General features: G+C 36.1%; 1 protein-coding gene and 1 long non-coding RNA gene across 5 annotated transcripts; one reads left to right on the top strand and one right to left on the bottom strand.

The window, feature by feature from the left end:
• Positions 1-535: 535 nt before the first annotated feature.
• jkamp (jnk1/mapk8 associated membrane protein) lies at positions 536-11,845 on the bottom strand. 4 transcript variants are annotated; one of them, XM_079833347.1, is made up of 8 exons: positions 11,547-11,845; positions 7,876-7,955; positions 7,170-7,242; positions 6,515-6,669; positions 6,164-6,370; positions 3,596-3,777; positions 1,695-1,771; positions 536-1,609 (listed from the first exon to the last, which is right to left on the bottom strand). In XM_079833347.1, exons 3-8 carry the CDS (start codon positions 7,194-7,196, stop codon positions 1,391-1,393), a joined length of 867 nt encoding a protein of 288 aa, XP_079689473.1. In that variant the 5' UTR covers positions 7,197-7,242; positions 7,876-7,955; positions 11,547-11,845; the 3' UTR covers positions 536-1,390. The 4 variants fall into 4 exon arrangements, with proteins under 4 accessions (XP_079689473.1, XP_079689472.1, XP_079689471.1 ...); XM_079833346.1 differs by lacking the exon at positions 11,547-11,845 and adding an exon at positions 8,123-8,259; XM_079833345.1 differs by lacking the exon at positions 7,170-7,242 and having other exon boundaries at positions 11,547-11,839.
• On the top strand, positions 11,329-17,224 carry LOC307136375. Its single transcript, XR_013817771.1, has 4 exons — positions 11,329-12,140; positions 12,901-12,950; positions 14,370-14,470; positions 17,043-17,224. It is a non-coding gene; the product is annotated as an uncharacterized lncRNA (long non-coding RNA).
• Positions 17,225-19,380: the final 2,156 nt, after the last annotated feature.

The raw sequence follows: 19,380 nt of genomic DNA, 5'->3' as shown, positions 1-19,380 counted from the left end.
CTTCAGAAGGCCTTTATTAACCCCCGGAGCCGTGTGGATTACTTTTATAATGGATGGATGCACTTTTTTGAGCTTCAAATTTTGGCCTGCCATTCACTGGCATTATAAATCTTGGAAAAAAGAATGTCATATACACCTAGGATGAGTAAATCATGGGGTAATTACATTTTTGGGTGAACTATCCCTTTAAGAGCAACTTCTAGCTGATTTTCTACATTGATTATAGAAATGTTCGTAGTGGTTTCAGTGTAGCATTAGTAAACTTTTCTCTGCATTAGATGATCAACATATTTTTACAGCATAATCCTTGTTAATGATAGTTAATAAAATACCATGTTCATTTTAGCTCACAATGCATTGACTTGTGTTCGCAACTTTTAAAAGCATGACATTGTGAAATAACATCAACTAAGATTAATAAAAGCTATATTGTTCATTGTTAGTTCATGTCAACTAGTATACTTACCTTACCTAACAATTAGAACCTTATTGTAAATACTTGCTTTGTTAGTATTGATAAACAAAAATCACATCTATGGGAAAATCTGTCATAATTTATTTAAGCAAGTCAAACACTGTTGACAAACGTTCACTTTCATAGATCTGATGGCCATGGATGTAACTCACCACCAACATGTAAAACCTATTAGATGTTGAATAAAGCATCTCTAATCAGCTTGTTATATTCCTCACATAACTGTAGAACTTATAAATATTATGTTTAAAAAAATCTAAGTTGTAAGGATGAGTGTCAGAGAACATTGAAAACTACATAGAATTATTCTCACAATACAATGTGGATGCAGATTTACATATTCAGCAGCAAAACATTCATAAAATGCCACATGCAAAAACAATGTCACAATATTCCTTTTATAGTGTTAAGCTATTTTTTAACCGCACATGAAAAGAAAACGGAAATACATGATTATATTTGGCACAAGAAAGTTTGAAAAGGGTTAATGTTACTTCAGGGTATTCACAGACCAGCTGTTTCATCTACATATATAACACACAAAACGTCCAAAAATTACATCGTACATTACAGAAAAAGTTTTGATTTGTAACTATTCTTGACGATAGACACAAATCATAAAGTATAATGAATAATACATACTTAGGTTACCATAAATGTACAAAAAACATTGACTACTTTCCAAAACTCGCTTCCAGGATTCAAAGGAAAACCGTAAAGAAACAGAACATTCTTCACAAAGCATTTCATTTGATCTCCGTTCAATACAAGCAAACAAATATGGCAATATACAATATCATGAGCAATAACTAAATGTTTTGTTTATGGCTTTTTGGTGTCCATGCCAAAGGTATCTGTATGCAGCTCGAACATGCAGGTTTGTGGGGAACGTGATTCTCCTAAGAGGAAGTGACTTTAGTGTCCATTCCCACCCTCTGACAGAATTCTGTTCGGCTCTGTGAACCTGGCCGTTAGCAAGTAGAAGAGAGCGGGTCCGGGCACCAGAGCCAACAAAGGCAAATCCTGTCCCAGTTTATCCAGTCGGGATATGGAAATGATACCATATGCATGGAGGAGCCAATGGCTGAAGAGAACCACGAGGCGTTTCTTCTTAGCCACAAGGTTTTTGAAAGACTGCGGGAGATAAGGCACAAACAGTTTTAACACATTTGTCTTTGAACATGAAATAAAAAGCACTGCGACACATAAATACACTTACTTGTATCTCTGAAGCTGACATGTAAACTGCCAACGTGACCAACGATAATACCAAAATAATATATGGAAATGCATAGTCTGAAAAAAAAAATATATAAAAACACAAATGTCAAATAGGTACATTTTCAAATGTTCATTAAAGCTGCAGTCCATAAGTTTTGCCTCTGTTGCCATCTCCGTTTGGAACCTGCAATTGCAGATATTCGTGGAATAATCATATTTACGTGGGTTGTGCATCGGCATGGCTACTCAGCGCGAATTATTCTAATGTTTCGAGGAGTAGGTGTTGCTGTCATTCATTCACCGCACCAGAGTGGATACTGTACTTAAAGGGATAGTTCACCCTGAAATGAAAATAAAGCCATCTTTTACTCACCCTGCTGTTGTTCCAATGCCCTGTGTCCTTCTATCATTTTCAGATCTCAAAAGCAGAAATTTAAAAAAAAAATAGTCCTGCACGCGCTCCTTCCTATAATGGCAGTGAATGGCGACCAGGCTAAAACATTACAAAAAGTATACAAACAAAGTATCACGTAATGATACAGTGAGACGCGCAACATATATGGAAAGTGTTCAGGAGGCACACTATAAGGTTTTGCAATAAAGAAACCGTATTATTTAGTCAAAATCCTGAGCTCGGCCATTACTCTGAGCGCGCTCCTGTGAGAGTGCGTGCGGCAAGTCGTCAGCAGCCGCCGACGCTCATGCTTACTATAACTCGCACTGTTGTCATGGCACCCAGGATAAACACACACGCGCACCATTTTGAGAAATCAGGCTCAATAGCAAACGCGACTCGTCTTTTCTATAAGGTAAATGATAAGAAATGATACTAATAATAAAAGTGATATTCCTGAAGTGAATATTGTGTACCGTTGTCATGACAACATTGCGTGAGGGGCTGCTGAGTCAGTACTGACGGCTCGCACGCACTCTCACAGGAGCACGCTCAGAGTAACGGGCGATTATTTCTCGCAAAACCTTATAGTGTGCCTCCTGAACATTTTCCATATATGTCGCGCGTCTCTCTGTATCATTGCGTGATACTTTTGTATATTTTTGTAATGTTTTAGCCTGGTCACCATTCACTGCCATTATAGGAAGGAGCACGTGCAGGACTATTTTTTAAATTTCTGCTTTTGAGGTCCGAAAAAGGACACAGGGCACAGGAACAACAGCAGGGTGAGTAAAAGATGGCTTTATTTTCATTTCAGGGTGAACTATCCCTATCACAGATTCTACGTCTTGGAAGTATGACCAAAATAAGAATTTTGATCTGAACATGTCTGCCACTTTTGTTCTGACTAACTGAGGAAAAAAAATCATTACAATAAATCGCGCTACCAATGGTGATTGAATCTAACGATCTCTTAGCTCCTATAACATCAAACCGTGCAAATTATTATTGTTGTACTTTGCTCTCAAATTGTTAATGTTAACAACATCAGCATTGCGTGACTACGCTAGAATTCAATTTCTGTACAGTCTAATCTTTTGCTTTTGACTACGGGTGAATCTCCAGTTGTCACTGATGAGTGTCGTTTGGTCCTTTCTGGATTACAATCCACTATCAAAATAATACATTTAATTATTCCAGCTGCAGTGAGAAAAGGCCATAAATGATCCGCCACCTGCGGCATCCTCACATGCAATACTATTACTAGCCTATAACTAGACTCCTTCCTTATGTATACAGACGTGACGTAATGACGCAAAGACATGCTCAAATTTCCTGCTGAAGTCCACCAGTAACACTCAAATTATAACACATTATTACAAGCTTACCATTGTGAATCGGGCTAAGGTTAGTTGCTCAAAAGTTTATTTTGGATCATTTTTAACTAAAAAATGTTATGGACTGCAGCTTTAAAAAAATATATTTAAAAAAAAACCAACACTTACAAAGAAGTCCTCCTCCAACCGCCTGCAGGACAGTGAGGATGGGGAAGAAGTACAGCGCTGCGTAGATACTCTTGAAACGATCGGTCTTGCCTAAGCCACATGCAATCTTTTTAACCAAAAGTGGCCGCAGAAGCATCATGAAAACCAGACAGAAGGCGTAGTAAATCAACACAATGGTGTACCTGAAAAAACAGGGAAACAGAAAGTGATAGGGGTGTAGCAACGTATCATGTCACAATGTATGGCAAATTCGCAATACAAAAATGCAACAGATCTCCCAACTCTCCCGGAAATGCCGGCAGTCTCCCGCATATTGATAGCGGCTGCCTGATGCCCTCAAATTATTTACAATATCCCGGAAATCGAGCGAGCGTGGGAGAAGCCCTGTTTCCACCTGGCATTAAGATGCATTTTGTTTTCGGTGATCCGATCACAAGTGGTCAGCCAAGACGCATTCCCGTTTACATCAGGTACTAGCACACGTTTCAAATGTGTCTCCTGTGATCACTTGTGTTTGGAATTCGTCAAGACTCCCCTCTTATTTTGTGACACTCTAGCTCAGGGCTTTTCAAACTTTTAGATGCCACAGACCAGGGTCCTGCACGGGTGCGGGTACCCACGAATATTGCTGAAATGGGTGAAAAACATACGGGTGCGGGTCGGGTCGGACAAGGGAGAAACACGGGTCTAAACACGGTTTAAAACGGTCACGTGCAAACGAATATGTATAAAAATATATGCATGTATATTGCATAGATGTGTTCCTAAAAAATATATACATTTATAATACACATTTTTTAAGCGTGTCTATAATGTGATTTTATTTCGGGTGCAGGTCGGGTGTTGGTTCTATTAAAAGCGGGTCGGGTGCAGATTTTAATTAGTGCTGCTGTCGGAAAACGAGTCAGATGCGGTTTTAAGCACTGCGGGTACGGATTTACAAAATCGGACCCATGCAGGACTCTGCCACAGACCCCCAAATATGAAAATCTTCGAGTGATGGACCCCATCCTGAAACGTAAAAGATATCTGTCTTTTATAAACACCCAATTAATATGCTAAAAAATATTATATATCTAACATTAGATTCTATTAAGTTACTTTATTATATATCTTTTCAACTCACTTTAAGAATGTACTGTTGACTGCATCATTTATTTGTATATTTCAATCTCATTTTTATTAGTTAATTATATAGATTATATAGAGAAATTAAAATAATAATATTTTATTATTATTATTCACATTTGTATTAATTTAATTTATGTATTTTTCTTTTTTTCACAAAAAATTGTATATGCTAATTTAACATTTGATCACTAAATAATTTTAATCTCATTTCTTTTTTTTACATTTTATTATATGTTAATTTAACATTTGATCACTAAATTATTTTAATAAAATAAATTCTCATTTTTTACATTTTATTATACGTTAATTTAACATTTGATCACTAAATTATTTTAATTTAAATTATTTTTCTTTTTTTACATTTTATTATATGTTAATTTAATATTTGATCACTAAATTATTTTAATTTAATTTATTTTTCTTTTTTTACATTTTATTTTATGTTAATTTAACATTTGATCACTAAATTATTTTAATCCAATTAATTTATTTATTTATGTGCTTAATTTAATGTATGTTTTTTCTCAAAACTTTTGCACATTTATTTAAGCTTATTTATTTATTAATTGTAGTATTATTATTCAGTTTTACTCAAGGCTTTTTCACACATATATATATTTTTTTTTTTATTTTTTTTTTTATCTTATTTATATATTTATTTACCTTTTACATTTTTATCATATGTTAATTTACCATTAAATCATTTATTTATCTTAATCTTATTTAATTTACTTAATTTTATACTTACTTTTTCTCTACACTTTTAAGCAAATTTATAAACAAGAAATGTATTAAATTAATAAATAATACATTGTATTTATATTTACTTATTTTATATGCTAATTTAACATTGAATCACTTATTTATTTGAATCGAATTTATTAGTTTACATTTTTTCATGGTTTTTCTCTAGACTTTTCCACTGACCCCATGACTGCTTTGTGGCCTCCCGGGGTTCCCCGGACCCCAGTTTGAAAACCCCTGCTCTAGCTTACATCACTTTCGGTGGACAAATACCATTGAATGAACGAACCCGTGGTACATGGCTTATGTGAATGAATATAATACAAAAAATGTTTTCGCTTTATTGCAGTGATTATTATGTTTCTAGGGCGTTATATGTTTGGCAGCAGTTCTTCTAACACTAATTGATGGAGTGTGTAGCTTTTCATTTCGTAAACATGTAGTTGGAAACAACCATGCTTGATGGAAACAACATTTATTTCCAACTGTAAAGTCTCCTTCAGCACATCCCAAAGACTTTCAATGAATTTAAGGTCTGGACTCAGAGCTCCCTCCCAACCATTCTTTCACAGTTTGAGCCTGATGAATCTTGACTGTCATCCTGGAATATGGCCATGATATGTCCTACATGGTTGTTTAAGAAATAAAAAACTACACATAAATAATCTCAAATCAAATGTAAAGGGCACTCACAGAGGGAACACAGCCTCCTGCGTGCAGTGCAGCGTGGTGACGTAGTCGGGGCTGGGGTTATACAACATGGTGTACCAATCAGAAAGCATCTTAACCTCACAGGAACGAATAAACAGCTGGCCGACCGGATCGTTGAGCAGCAGGGTCACTACGGCAGCTGCCGTGCACTCAAACAAGGCGGTGATGTGCTGGAAAAGGGCACTAGAACTAGAGATGACATTAAGAGAGCATAGGCAAGTTTAGAAAGCTCACTATAAAAATGCATTATCAAAATTGAAGACATAGCATTGCAAACAAAATCAGATCCACGCAATATTGCCTCATGTATCTTTTGTTTAGCACAAGAACTACCTTTTCTTCCCAGAATACCACTCAATAAAGAACCAGTGCAGGACCAGAGGCAGCATCGCCATGAAGCCCAGGTACAGCCAGTCATACAGCTCAGGAGAACCAGTGCATTTCATGCAGATCTTCTCTAGGTTTGTCCTCTGGCCACGAGGACACACCTTTATAATGAGAATATTTAATGTGTTAATAACCTTTAGCACAGTCCACAAAACACCAACTATGCGTTCACACATCAGTACAAGCAGAACTGTTCTTGAATGACCAGGTGACGGCTGTTGCAGTTAGGAATAACTAATGGACTTAGAAATAAAGGTCACACTTTACAATAAGGTTTCATTTGTTAACATTAGTTAATGCTTCATCTAATTCCCGGTACACATTGTACGATTTTGGCCTGTCCCAGATGAAAGAGGACCAATCGTGGCGTTTTCTGTGGCCGTGGCTCGTAAACGGTGGTCCTACGTCGTTCAGTGAGAGAGGTTGTCATGGTCTTGTGACCAAAGATAGCCTGCGATAATTTTCTGTCAGTGTGAGAAATTTAGCATGATCATCTCTGTGTGTTTGCTGCTACGACCTACGTCCACTGACTAGCCAATAAAAATACATGAAATGGCGTATTAATCAACGAAACATGGCGCTAAAACTTAAAACTACTTACCTCAAGCTCTATTTGCAGAATTGGCATGCCAATTTGATCTCTTTTCCCTAGCGATGATCACATCCATATTCTCCTTTTTCAGCGCACAAAAAAAAAAACTATTTCCAAACATGCTCTATTTGTTTACCACTAGGACATGCTGAAGATGTTTTACTCTTCTATAATATATTGCGTCATAGCCTACGATTCAGTAGGTGTCATCATCGTACTGTCTACATAAATGTCGTACCCAAGTGTATCTTTTGATCTTATTTATTTTTAACAGTTTTTTCTGTAGACTTTTCCACAGATTGAAAACCCCAGATCTAGCAAAGTAACAATGAGCAATATATTGTTGAAATTTCTTAATATTGGTTAATGCTAGTTAATAGAAAGACAATTATGTATTGTCTGTTAGTTCACAGTGCATTAACTAATATTAACAGATACAACTTTTGATTTCAAAACCTTAGTAAATGTCCAAGATTAATAAATGCTGTAGAAGCATTGTTCATTGTGCATGTTGTTAACTCATTTAGTTAACTGATGTTAATAAATGAAACCATTATGCAGTGTTACAGAAATACATATGTGACGCATCAGGCTGCATAAATATGAATAAATACACAACTGACCTCTTGCGTGAGTAACGTACACATTGTAATCAGGCAGTTACACAATCTGTGTCTGTTTTAAACGGATGATTAAATTAATATGATGCACTTACCCCACATTCTCCTTCAATAGACTCATTTATGATGGTCCTTCCACAGTACAGCCCAGGACAAGTGGAACTCATTGCTACAGCTGCATTAAACCCAGAGAAACATCATTAAAAACGCTTTAATTCAAAATAAAGACATAACATTTGCGTGTTGTTGTTATGGGAGTAAACTAGCGATATTATCAACAGCAAGAAACCGATAAGATATTGTCATTAATTGTTTGCTATAAATATTGTTCATTTAACATACCCATGGCATATGAAGCATTACAAAACTATCAATAGGCCCAGTTTTTTTTTATTATTAGTGATTTTAAACCGCGACGATCTTAACGACGTAACAGAAACCGGAAGAATAAACACATCCGTCTTCCTCGTTCTTCGTGTGAATGTGGGACGCTAAAAAGTGAATTGTTCGACAGCGCCTCTCACTGGTCAGACGTACAGTCTGTAATAGTACTGTTATATCATAACAGAGCATCAAAAGTGCACTTTTTCCAAACATTTCAGCATATTTTCAACTGTGTTTGTTCACAAAACCACAACGTATCTTTTTCACTACACAAAATAAGTGTTTCATCTATATAAATGTTTAATTCTCAGTCATGCCTTTCGTACAGCTCTTACTATCAACCTTTCATCATCTCTTCTCATTCAGTTTACAGTTTTTCTCAATTGTTTACACACAAATTCTGGTACTTGAGACACAATGACCACAACATGTAACTCATGCACCAACCCCCTGAACCAATTCTGCTAAACTACAAGCACAGTTCCTGCTTTACACTCAAATTGCAGTTCTAAAACACACTTTGTTCAAAACACTACACACAATTATCTGCATTTGGCAGGAGGAACACACTGCCATTCAAAACTGCACACTGACTCATCACATGGGCAAACACCTGTCACACAGTTTTACAATTAGCAAACCAAGCTTTAGCATCAAAGGGCAACAGGTGAGAAACCGAAGAGAGGATGCAGCATAGTTGAATCTTTTTTTTTTTTGTACTGTAACTGTACAGTAAATTCTTCTGTTGTTTTGTATGTAGACCACTGTATGTGCAACTTTGTGATGGTTGGGGTGTACACTGTGTACATTGTTTTTTTTTTGTGGAAAAATTAAATATATTTGTTACCGTGTATTTGTGTGTTCTGAGTATGAAAACAATATTCTCAAATATTTTACAACACACTTATGTATGTACTGTCTGTTGTAAGTGTAACACTGAACCAAAAAAGGCCTAAGTCATTATGATGAAAGGAGAAGAAGTGTTTTCCATTCATCATAGTGTTTTACATTGAGCACATCAGTGTTCAGCTGGTTCTTATAAATGTCTATTCATATGATGGTTTGTGTGTGTCATTTCTAAAACAAAATCCCATTTTGAAAATAAATAACATTGTTTTGAATGCAAAGTTTCATTTTGCAGGAGAATTGAGGGGTTTTGCCCATTGTGTGTGTTTTTTTTTTTGGATTTGTGATAGAGTTCTGAGAATATGAGGCATGCTTTCAGAAAATGTGTGTAAACAATTGAGGAAAAACTGCAATAGCCTACATCTGTTTATTATTTAATCCAACTGATCTTAATGCTTAATGAATAATTTGGTACGTATATATAGATTTCAATAGATATTCTATAGACATCTAGTTTCTATAGTAGCCTAGAACTTGTTTGCAGTGTGTCTGTGTGTGTCTGTGTGTGAGAGAGAGAGAGAGAGAGAGAGAGAGAGAGAGAGAGAGAGAGAGAGAGAGAGAGAGAGAGAGAGAGAGAGAGAGAGAGAGAGAGAGAGAGAGAGAGAGAGAGAGAGAGAGAGAGAGAGAGAGAGAGAGAGAGAGAGAGAGAGAGAGAGATTGATCAGAGCAGAGGTGGACAAAGTACACAACTCCATTACTTGAGTAAAAGTAAAAATACTATTGGTTAAATATTACTCCATTACAAGTGAAAGTTGTAAAGATAGATTTTTACTTAAGTAAAAGTACAGAAGTACTTGATTTTAAAAGTACTTAAGTATCAAAAGAAAAAGTAAACGCATTATTTTATTATTGTTGCATTGTTGTATGAATGCACCCTGTTCCATCATGGTGGTTTAAGCCAGTTATGCTCCATCTGACATGCTAGCATATCTTGAACTCATTTAAATACTTGCTTAAAAGTTACAAAGCTCTTGTCAAAGTAAAAATGCTGTTGGGTTGTTTTAACCCAGCGATTGGGTTGTTTTAACCTAGCAATTGGGTTGTTTTAAGCAAACATTTAACCCAACCGCTGGGTTAAAACAACCCAATTGCTGGGTTAGTCAATTTCCAACCCAACTTGGGTTATTTTTAACCCAGCATTTTTTAGAGTGTAGAAAAGAAAGGTTTCTACATTGTGTTTATTTGACAGGATTATGTAAAAACATATTTCTGAAAGGACTTCAGTTAACATTATTAGCCCAACTATGCTTTTGCATGCTAACTAACATCATTGTCGAACGTTACCTATGCGTTAGCGCTGTATCCACAAGGCTATGGCAACTTGGCGGGTAAATCTATAAAAATCATTTGACCAATCATACTTCATACCAGTGTTAATTTTGACAGCAAACTTGGATTTAGTTTTTGCAACATTTTAGGCATCTGAATTGTTTTAGTTTTAGTCTAGTTTTAATTGACTATAATAAGATTTTACTTTTCAATAGACTAAAATTCAGTACTTGTGGTCTGGCGTTTGAGAGGCAGCTTACTGTGTGCACTTTCGTGTCGTCGCACTTTTTCAGACTTTCCACATCTGCTCTTCTGAATTTTAACTTTTAAGTACACTGTTAGACTTTACCGCAATTTTACAGTTACTTACCGCAAAAAAGCCCAGTAAAATACCATTTATATTATTTACGGTTAGCTACTGTAATATGCACTGCATTGTGGGTATTTTTAATGAAATTTACAGTAACTTACTGTATATGGGAATTTGCAGTATTTTACTGTTTACGTAAAAGCAGTAGTGCTACTGTAAACAAAGAATACACACACACACACACACACACACACACACACACACACACACACACACACACACACACACACACACACACACACACACACACTGGATGTTTAAAAGTTAAATAAAAACATGTGGATGGAAGGATGTAAAATTAGTTCTTTGTGGGAGACAAAGAAGTAATTTTTATATTTAGTATTTTCTCCTACCCTTTTCACATTTTCGGGTTTCTCAGAGCAGAAGTCGTCATAGTTGGGTTAAATTGTATAGTGGTGAATGAGAGAATACAATAATTATATATTTTTTGTGTGCCCAATTGCTCAAATAGCAAAAGAAAAACTCCACAATAGTGATTTCACAACTTTCAAAAAGAGGAAAAAATAGAGTATAGAATAAATAGAGTAAAGTATTAGTGTTATAAATGTATTTCGAATTCGCCTCATAGGAGGAGCTTCTGCCAGCGGCTCGTCTCGTTGAGAAATGACTGACATGGGCTGTGTTTACACGTCTTTTTGTGTTAAAACTGTTAATGTGTGACAAAACGTAGTTTTAAGACTTTTTCAGTCGGTAATGTAGTTGTTTAAAGCTCAAATCTGTGGTTTATTTATAAGAAGAGTGCCTATTTTAACATTTTATCTGGTGTTTTCGGAGATGTGAGCTCCAGTGAGTCAGCGGCGTTCAGCGCTTGTTTACCCGGCGAGAGTAGACTTTCCTCGGCCAGTCCTTCTGACGTCTGCCGCTGGCTCTGATGTCTCTGTGGCGTCTCCAGCTATAATTAGTCTTGTGGAGATTTAACGGCCCATATTTGCTCTCATGGATCTATAATTTGTTCCCTGGCAAATCGTTTAGGCTGAGGGCAAAGTTAAGTTTCATTACTTGTTTATTGTTCGGCTATAAATGTACGTTGCAAAATAAAATGACGGATCATGAGATATAAAATGCTAACGGTAGGCTACACACACACACACACACACACACACACACACACACACACACACACACACACACACACACCTACTGTTAGCATTTTATTTCTCATGATCCGTAATTTTATTTTATTTATTATTATTTTAATGCCAGAGTAATACCAGTACAAGTGTGGTGATATAAATGTAATTTTTAAATGTTTAAAAAATATATTTATAAACTTTGCTTACACCTCACACAATTTAAATTGTTTACTCGCGTGCCAAGCCCGCGCAAATTAGGTTTGTGTCGAGTGCGCGCATAACGGACGTCCCTGCCTGTGGATCGGATCGCCAGACACCAGCTGCGAGCTTTCCTGAGGTAAGAAGTTTTTATTTGACAAATTTATCACAAATGTCTTTGATACTTTTAAAACGTAAACCAATATCCATTAAATATAGCTACATACATGAAGAAAGTAAATAATAATATCGAATTGCTATTACTATATGACAGTCTCGGGGAACTGTTCGTTTTCCTCAAGAACCGCTTTCATAACCCATTAAATTTGCATACAATTGACTAACTGTTACCTGCATTGTACATTATGTACCAAATGTTGTATTTACGCGAACAATGGTTTCCGTCTTTTCACGGCCAGTTATAGTTACATATTTTCGTTGACAGTTAAATGTGTGTGACGCCATTTGAAGGAACGTTAGCGCCTGAGCGGTGTCAAAGGCTGTCTCGCGCGCCCGCTCTCTCTCTCTCTCTCTCTCTCTCTCTCTCTCTCTCTCTCTCTCTCTCTCTCTCTCTCTCTCTCTCTCTCGAAAATAGAACATTTACGCCAGTGTATACACCAGAGGATTAATATATATTCAAGTAAAATAATAATTAGTTCAAGTATGTTCATTGTGGCTTCTTATTTATTATATTATTTCATATGAATTCATTTTTACATGCCACTGTAGGCTCTATTATTGTCTTCTCTCTTTTTTCAGTGTTGATAGTCATTTGATTGTGTAAGTGGTCAATCTAGCAGTCATCCTATATCTGTGAATTATCATGTGCATAACATTTAGGCACCATTAGTCAATAAACATTAATGAAAATTTCTTATTTTTCTCTCTTGTGTCAACAGGAGCTAACAACACCCCAGAAAGAGCCACAGCACTGATCATCTTTGGCTTTGTAAGTATATATTTTGACTAACATTATGTGATTAACGTCTTTTAATGCATAACATTTTATTATTTCAAAAATACTTGTTGCCTACATTTCCTACTTGGCATCTATTTGTTATCTTGTTGTGACTGTTTAGTCTCATGTGGGATATGTCACTGCATAACATGACAAAGTAATTAAAAATGATTCATTGTATGCACTTAAAAATTTGTGTAACACTTTACAATACGGTTCATTAGTTAACTACATTAGTTAACATTAACTAATAATGAACTGCACTTATAAAGCATTTATTTATCTTTGTTAATGTTAATTTCAACATTTACTAATGCATTATTAAAATCTTGCTAACATTAGTTAATGCACTGTGAACTAATATGAACAGCTGGATTTTTATGAACTAACGTTAACAAAGATTAACTAATGCTGAACAGAGGTGTTGTTCATGGTTAGTTCATGTTAACTAATGCATTAAAGGGTTAGTTCACCCAAAAATGAAAATTCTGTCATTAATTACTCACCCTCATGTCGTAAGACCTCCGTTCATATTCGGAACACAAATGAAGATATTTTAGTGTAAAGCTGATGGCTGAGAAAGGCTTCAGACAGGCCTCCATTGGCATTCAGTACATTGACACTTCCAATATCCATGAAAGGCACTTAAAACGTCGTTACAAAGTCCATCTCACCACAGTGACTCTATAATAATTTTACGATGCGACGACAATAGTTTTTGTGCGAAAAAAAAAATCAAAATAACACCTTTATCCAACTTGTTCTCGACTTCCGTGTGTGCCTCCACGACGCATGCGCGAGAATATGACGTAGATCCGGCGTTCGGGAATCCATGAAATACACACTTAAGCCCCATTTTGAGAACTACGCCGAGACCTAAAGCACGATCAATGTAGAATTCAACATCTTAGACACGCGCGTCTTCCTCTGCTCGTAAACAAATCGCTTCTGGGTCATATGTCCGAACGCCGGATCTGCGTAATATTCTCGCGCATGCGTCGTGGAGGCACACACGGAAGTCGAGAACAAGTTGGATAAAGATGTTATTTAGATTTTTTTTTGCGCACAAAAACTATTGTCGTCGCATCGTAAAATTATTATAGAGTCACTGTGGTGAGATAGACTTTGTAACGACGTTTTAAGTGCCTTTCATGGATCTTGGAAGTGTCAATGTACTGAATGCCAATGGAGGCCTATCTGAAGCCTTTCTTAGCCATCAGCTTTCAACTAAAATATCTTCATTTGTGTTCCGAATATGAACGGAGGACTCACGGGTCTCGAACGACATGAGGGTGAGTAATTAATGACAGAATTTTCATTTTTGGGTGAACTAACCCTTTAACTAATGTTAGCTAATACAACCTTATTGTAAAGTGCTACCAAAATATGTATACATTATTTTATATGCAGATCATATCCAACCAGTGACCAGAAAACAGAGAGACTGAGGAATAGAGAAACGGACAAAGCTGGACTACAACTAAAACCTGAACTAAAAACTAATCATGCAAGTATGTACAGGTGCAAGTATTTAATTATTTGCAATTTCTGAGAGACTTTTATCTTTTAATTTTCAGCCAACCTCGTCTTATGCTGCCTTCATGTGCTAGAAATTTCCTACTTCCCACTTCTGAAGTTGTGATTACGAGCTCATCACATTCAGATTTTGACTTGAGAGGGCGTTCATGTCCAATTTTTTAACTAGGAAACTAGTTCAGTAATTCCAATAGCACGTGAAGGCAGCATAAGATGTCAGTTGAGCAGGAGGTGACGTTTGACTACCACACCACAGGTGATATGAAGTATATCATATCATGAAATTGCTCTTATAGTCAGGGTGTCCGCGGGGTTGTAAAAGGTAGTAAATGAAATTAGCCAAAATTAAGGGCATTAAAAAGTAGTAAAAAGTACTAAACGTCATCTGACGAGGTATTACATTTTCGAGCCCAATTTTTTTTAGATAAATTTTCAATTTGTGTTAAGGACAGGCCTTTTTTTTCTAAAATTCGCGTGGATTTATTTATATGTTTAGAGTAGGACCTGCGCGATATCGTGTGAGGTGGTGTTCGTTCGCGCGCGCTGAAACAAACTGGGTCCGCGGCTGGCTTGCTGACAAACATGTACCTCGAGCTCGCTTCCATTCAGTAATTAAAGCATGGGGAAATGCAAGTTTTCGGACCTCTGGCTGGAGGACTCACAATTTAAAGTCTGGCTTAGGCCAGTAGTTTGCAACAGCCGCGAGGCTTATTGCCACGTCTGCAAGAAGACAATTAATATAACCTGGGTGGGGGTGAATGGCGTCAAATCGCACCAAGCTAGGATGCACGGACGTAGCGAGCAGCTTCCCATACCAATGTTCTGTGCTACAGATGCATCAACGACCTCAACCTCCACTGCTTTGCCCTCAACCCCGACTGCTCTCCCGATTCAAACCACTGCCAGTAGCCTAACGTTAGTCTAGCAGCATCATCAACAGTGCGTGACAGACGGCAGACAGCAGACGCTATGCCCTATCACCACCGCTACATTGCGAGCTGAGGTGCTGTGGTGTTTAGACCTTGCAACTAAACACCACTCTTTAAATTTGAATCTATGGCATTGAAGAGCTGTTTCGAAATATGCAAGTTGCTTAAAGCTTGGCATACACTGTGCGATTTCTGTGCGATTTCAGCAAGGTTACCTACTCACACTGTACGATCGCATGCGATGTAAAGCCAAAGCTCACGGTTTATGTGCTCACACCATGGCTCGGATCCTCGAGCGCGACTTGTCTGCTCACTGTATGAGTGAAGATTTAGCATTTACTATTTATGTATATAAATGATTATTATTATTATTAGGGTAGGCCTACTTTTATTATTAAATTGATAATACATTTAATTTGCCCCCGTGATAATTTCATAATGCATCAATGCACAACCGACATGCTGCATAATAAAAGAATAGATAGATTAGCTTACTCCTCATTATTTAAATACATTTTGCACAATTAAACAAGGAATTATAGGCCTATAATTAAAATGATTATCAGTCTATAATATGTCAGAACACTACAATAATATCAGTATTATCAGAAAGTAAGAGCAGCTTTATTTAAAAAAAAACTTGTTTAACACGAAATGGGCCTATACTTCTCTTCTAATTTGTTTCACAATATGGGCCAAAAGAGAAATATTAAGAATATAAATTCAGACAGTTATAGGCTATACGTTATCAGCATATGTTAAAGCAGATTTATATAAATAAAGAGATATCTCTTGTCTCTGTGAGAATATGCGCCGAAAGCTTGTCAGATTTTACGTTCACTTTCAGTAGTGAATAATTGACCAGGTTTGAGACTTCACCGACTCTCGCACACATTACGTTTTTGTGTGATATCCACTGACTCGCCTTCATGATTTAAAACGAAAAAGAAAAAAAATCTATATTGCGCCGTGAAATTGTTCTCGTTTCCCTCTGTACACTGCACGAACTATGAAGAAGATGTCTCCTTCCTCTTCTGTCTTTATTTCTATTCTCATCTCTGTGGGCAGTTGATGTTAAGTTAAAATGACCTCGTTACATTGTGATGCAATATGTTATTCCATTTGGAAAGATATTTCATTTACGCTACTATAGTTGCAGCTTGAAGTCGTGCTGGTATTAAAAAATATTTTGAAGGTATTAAAAAAGGTAGTAAAAGGTATTAAATTCAACTTAAGAAGTTCTGTATATACCCTGATAGTGTATGGAATGCTTTTTAAAGAAAATTTGCGGGGGGGAAAAGGAAAATGTTTAGATGAAGTAATGGAGATGGTGTGAACATGGCCTTTACATGTTCCAGCGTGAGCTGGAGGGAGGTGTCTTCCGTCAGCAGCTTGCTTTCTGATTGGGTATTGTTGCGTTTCACATGATAATCTCCAGAGCGCGCACGCTTGTCCTCGGGATAGAGATATATAATATAAGTATAACTATGAATAATAATAATATAACAAGTATAACTATGAATAACTGCTGTTGCACAAGTTGTTACCTCATCTGTCCATGAACAAATTTAGATGAGATAAACCATTTCTCACACATTTTCCCTCTGTTTTGTTTCAGATCAGCCATCAGTAGTTTACCAGTAGGGAGGCCAGCCAAGACCAACTGGGGTATTTTGTTCATACTTTTTGTTGCCATATCGTCATGATCTCTGCTTTGATTTGTTGTAATGAATTCAGTTCTCTATTTTTTTTCTGTTTTTTGTAATTGATTGTGACGGTGAATAAAAAATATACTGATGTACATGGACTCAAGTCTCTTATTTGGAATTTATTAAATGTATTATTTATTTTATTGCATTCATGTAAAATATTCAAAATAAAGTAATAACATATTAACATATGCATATTTTGTAAAATAAAAAGTAAAATAAATTACAGTAAAATTACTGTAAAAATTATTATACTGTAAAAATAAATTGCAGTAAGGGCATCATACTGTAAAATGAAATTGCAGTAAGGGCATCATACTGTAAAATTAAATTACGGTAAGGGCATCATACTGTAAAATTAAATTACGGTAAGGGCATCATACTGTAAAATTAAATTACGGTAAGGGCATCATACTGTAAAACACATTTACAGGTAAGCTACTGTAAAGGGGCAATTACAGTAACTTACTGGCAATAGTGCTGCCAGTAAGTTACCGCAAAAATACAATAAAATGTCTAACAGTGTATGACAATGGTTGCGCGCACTGCATCTGGGAACTGCCGCCTTCTATTTTGCCATCAATTGATTGGTGTTCAAAAAATACTTGGAAATCATTGAACTTCATGTGATCCTACAAGAGTGATTACTGATAGGCTGTCTGCAAAAAAAAAAAAAAAACGAATCCTCCACTGACTTTCAAAGCGGCTACGACTTTCTACTTCGAGGGCCTTGATAGAAATGTAGTGGAGTAAAAAGTATGATATTTGTCTTTCAAATGTAGTGAAGTAAAAGTCATAAGTTTCCAGAAAAAATACTACTCAAGGAAAGTACAGATACTCAAAAAGTGTACTTAAGTACAGTACTCAAGTAAATGTACTTAGTTACTGTCCACCTCTGGATCAGAGATGCATCAAAGAGAGACAGATCAAATCCTCATGGCTGTCATATTCATCACAACGTTTGATAACACACTTAAAATATATTATGGATTCAGTTAGGCAATATTTTCTAATGTGGCAACTATGTTTTTTTATTTTTTTTAACATATCTTGCATTGTTTGCTGTTGAATGAACCTATTGTTAAAAATACTAAACTGAAAGAAGATCATAGCCTGTTGTGTTTCGGTGGTTAAACCAAATGTTCTCATTAAATATTACAATAATATTGTGTTTAAACAATGATTATGTGGACTGAAAATATCCAACTGTATGAAAGCGTTACATCAGGTTTTGAAAGAATAGCTGTGTTACAAGTGTGATCAGTTTGGATTTTTGTATTAAAAGTTTTGAAAATGTACACCTTACTTGTGAAAATAGTACCAGAGCGAATAAAAAAACTGTAATGGTAATACTTTACAATCATTAGTTAACATTAGTTAACTACATAGTTAACATGAACTAATAATGAACTGCACTTATAAATCATGTATTTATCTTTGTTGATGTAAATTTCAACATTTACTAATGCATTGTTAAAATCTTGTTAACATTAGTTAATGCACTGTGAACTAACATGAACAACTGTATTTTTATTAACTAACTTTAACAAAGATTAACTAATGCTGAGGTGTTGTTCATGGTTTGTTCTTGGTTAGTTCATGTTAACTAATGTTAACTAATACAACCTTATTGTAAAGTGTTACGTATAAAAATGTAATATCGAAAGGATCCAACCTTCAAGGGCTTTTTATAAACACCCAAAAAGCAAAGGACAGACAGACAGACAGACAGACTGATTGATTGATTATAACTATAAGCAAATTACATAAACTAAATCATTGTGCGTTAAAATGGCAACGACTGGAGGTTTTCATCAGCGGCTGCGTGCGCACAAAGCACAACAAATGAAACCAATCTTCATAAGAAAGTGCGTAATTCAGCTGGAAAAAAATCTGGTCCGGTGTCATGACAACGGCTTCAAACGTCACGGGGAGGTCCAGGGGCCTGCATCTGTATAATAGAAATAGAGTAGGCATGTAGAGCGGCGAAAACAATGAAACTGCGTCTACAGTTGGGCTGGCGTTGATCAGATACAACGGATTAAACGCCTTTTTAAATTCACTGGTTAATCAAATTGTTTCAACTGACGTGTAAAATATTTTCCAGGTCGCTACTCGAGTAGACAGCTGTGTCACATGACACCTGTTAGTTTCCACAGCATTGTTCAGGATGGACCAATCACAGTTGTTTTCTCGAATTCACTTAGGCTGATGTTTATCGTTTTATAAGGCATAATGAGTAGTCGT

Source organism: Gobio gobio (assembly GCF_949357685.1).
Source record: "Gobio gobio genome assembly, chromosome: 13".
NCBI lineage: Eukaryota > Metazoa > Chordata > Actinopteri > Cypriniformes > Gobionidae > Gobio > Gobio gobio.
Note: the sequence above shows the minus strand (reverse complement) of the source record. Positions and strands in the feature narration are given on the sequence as shown.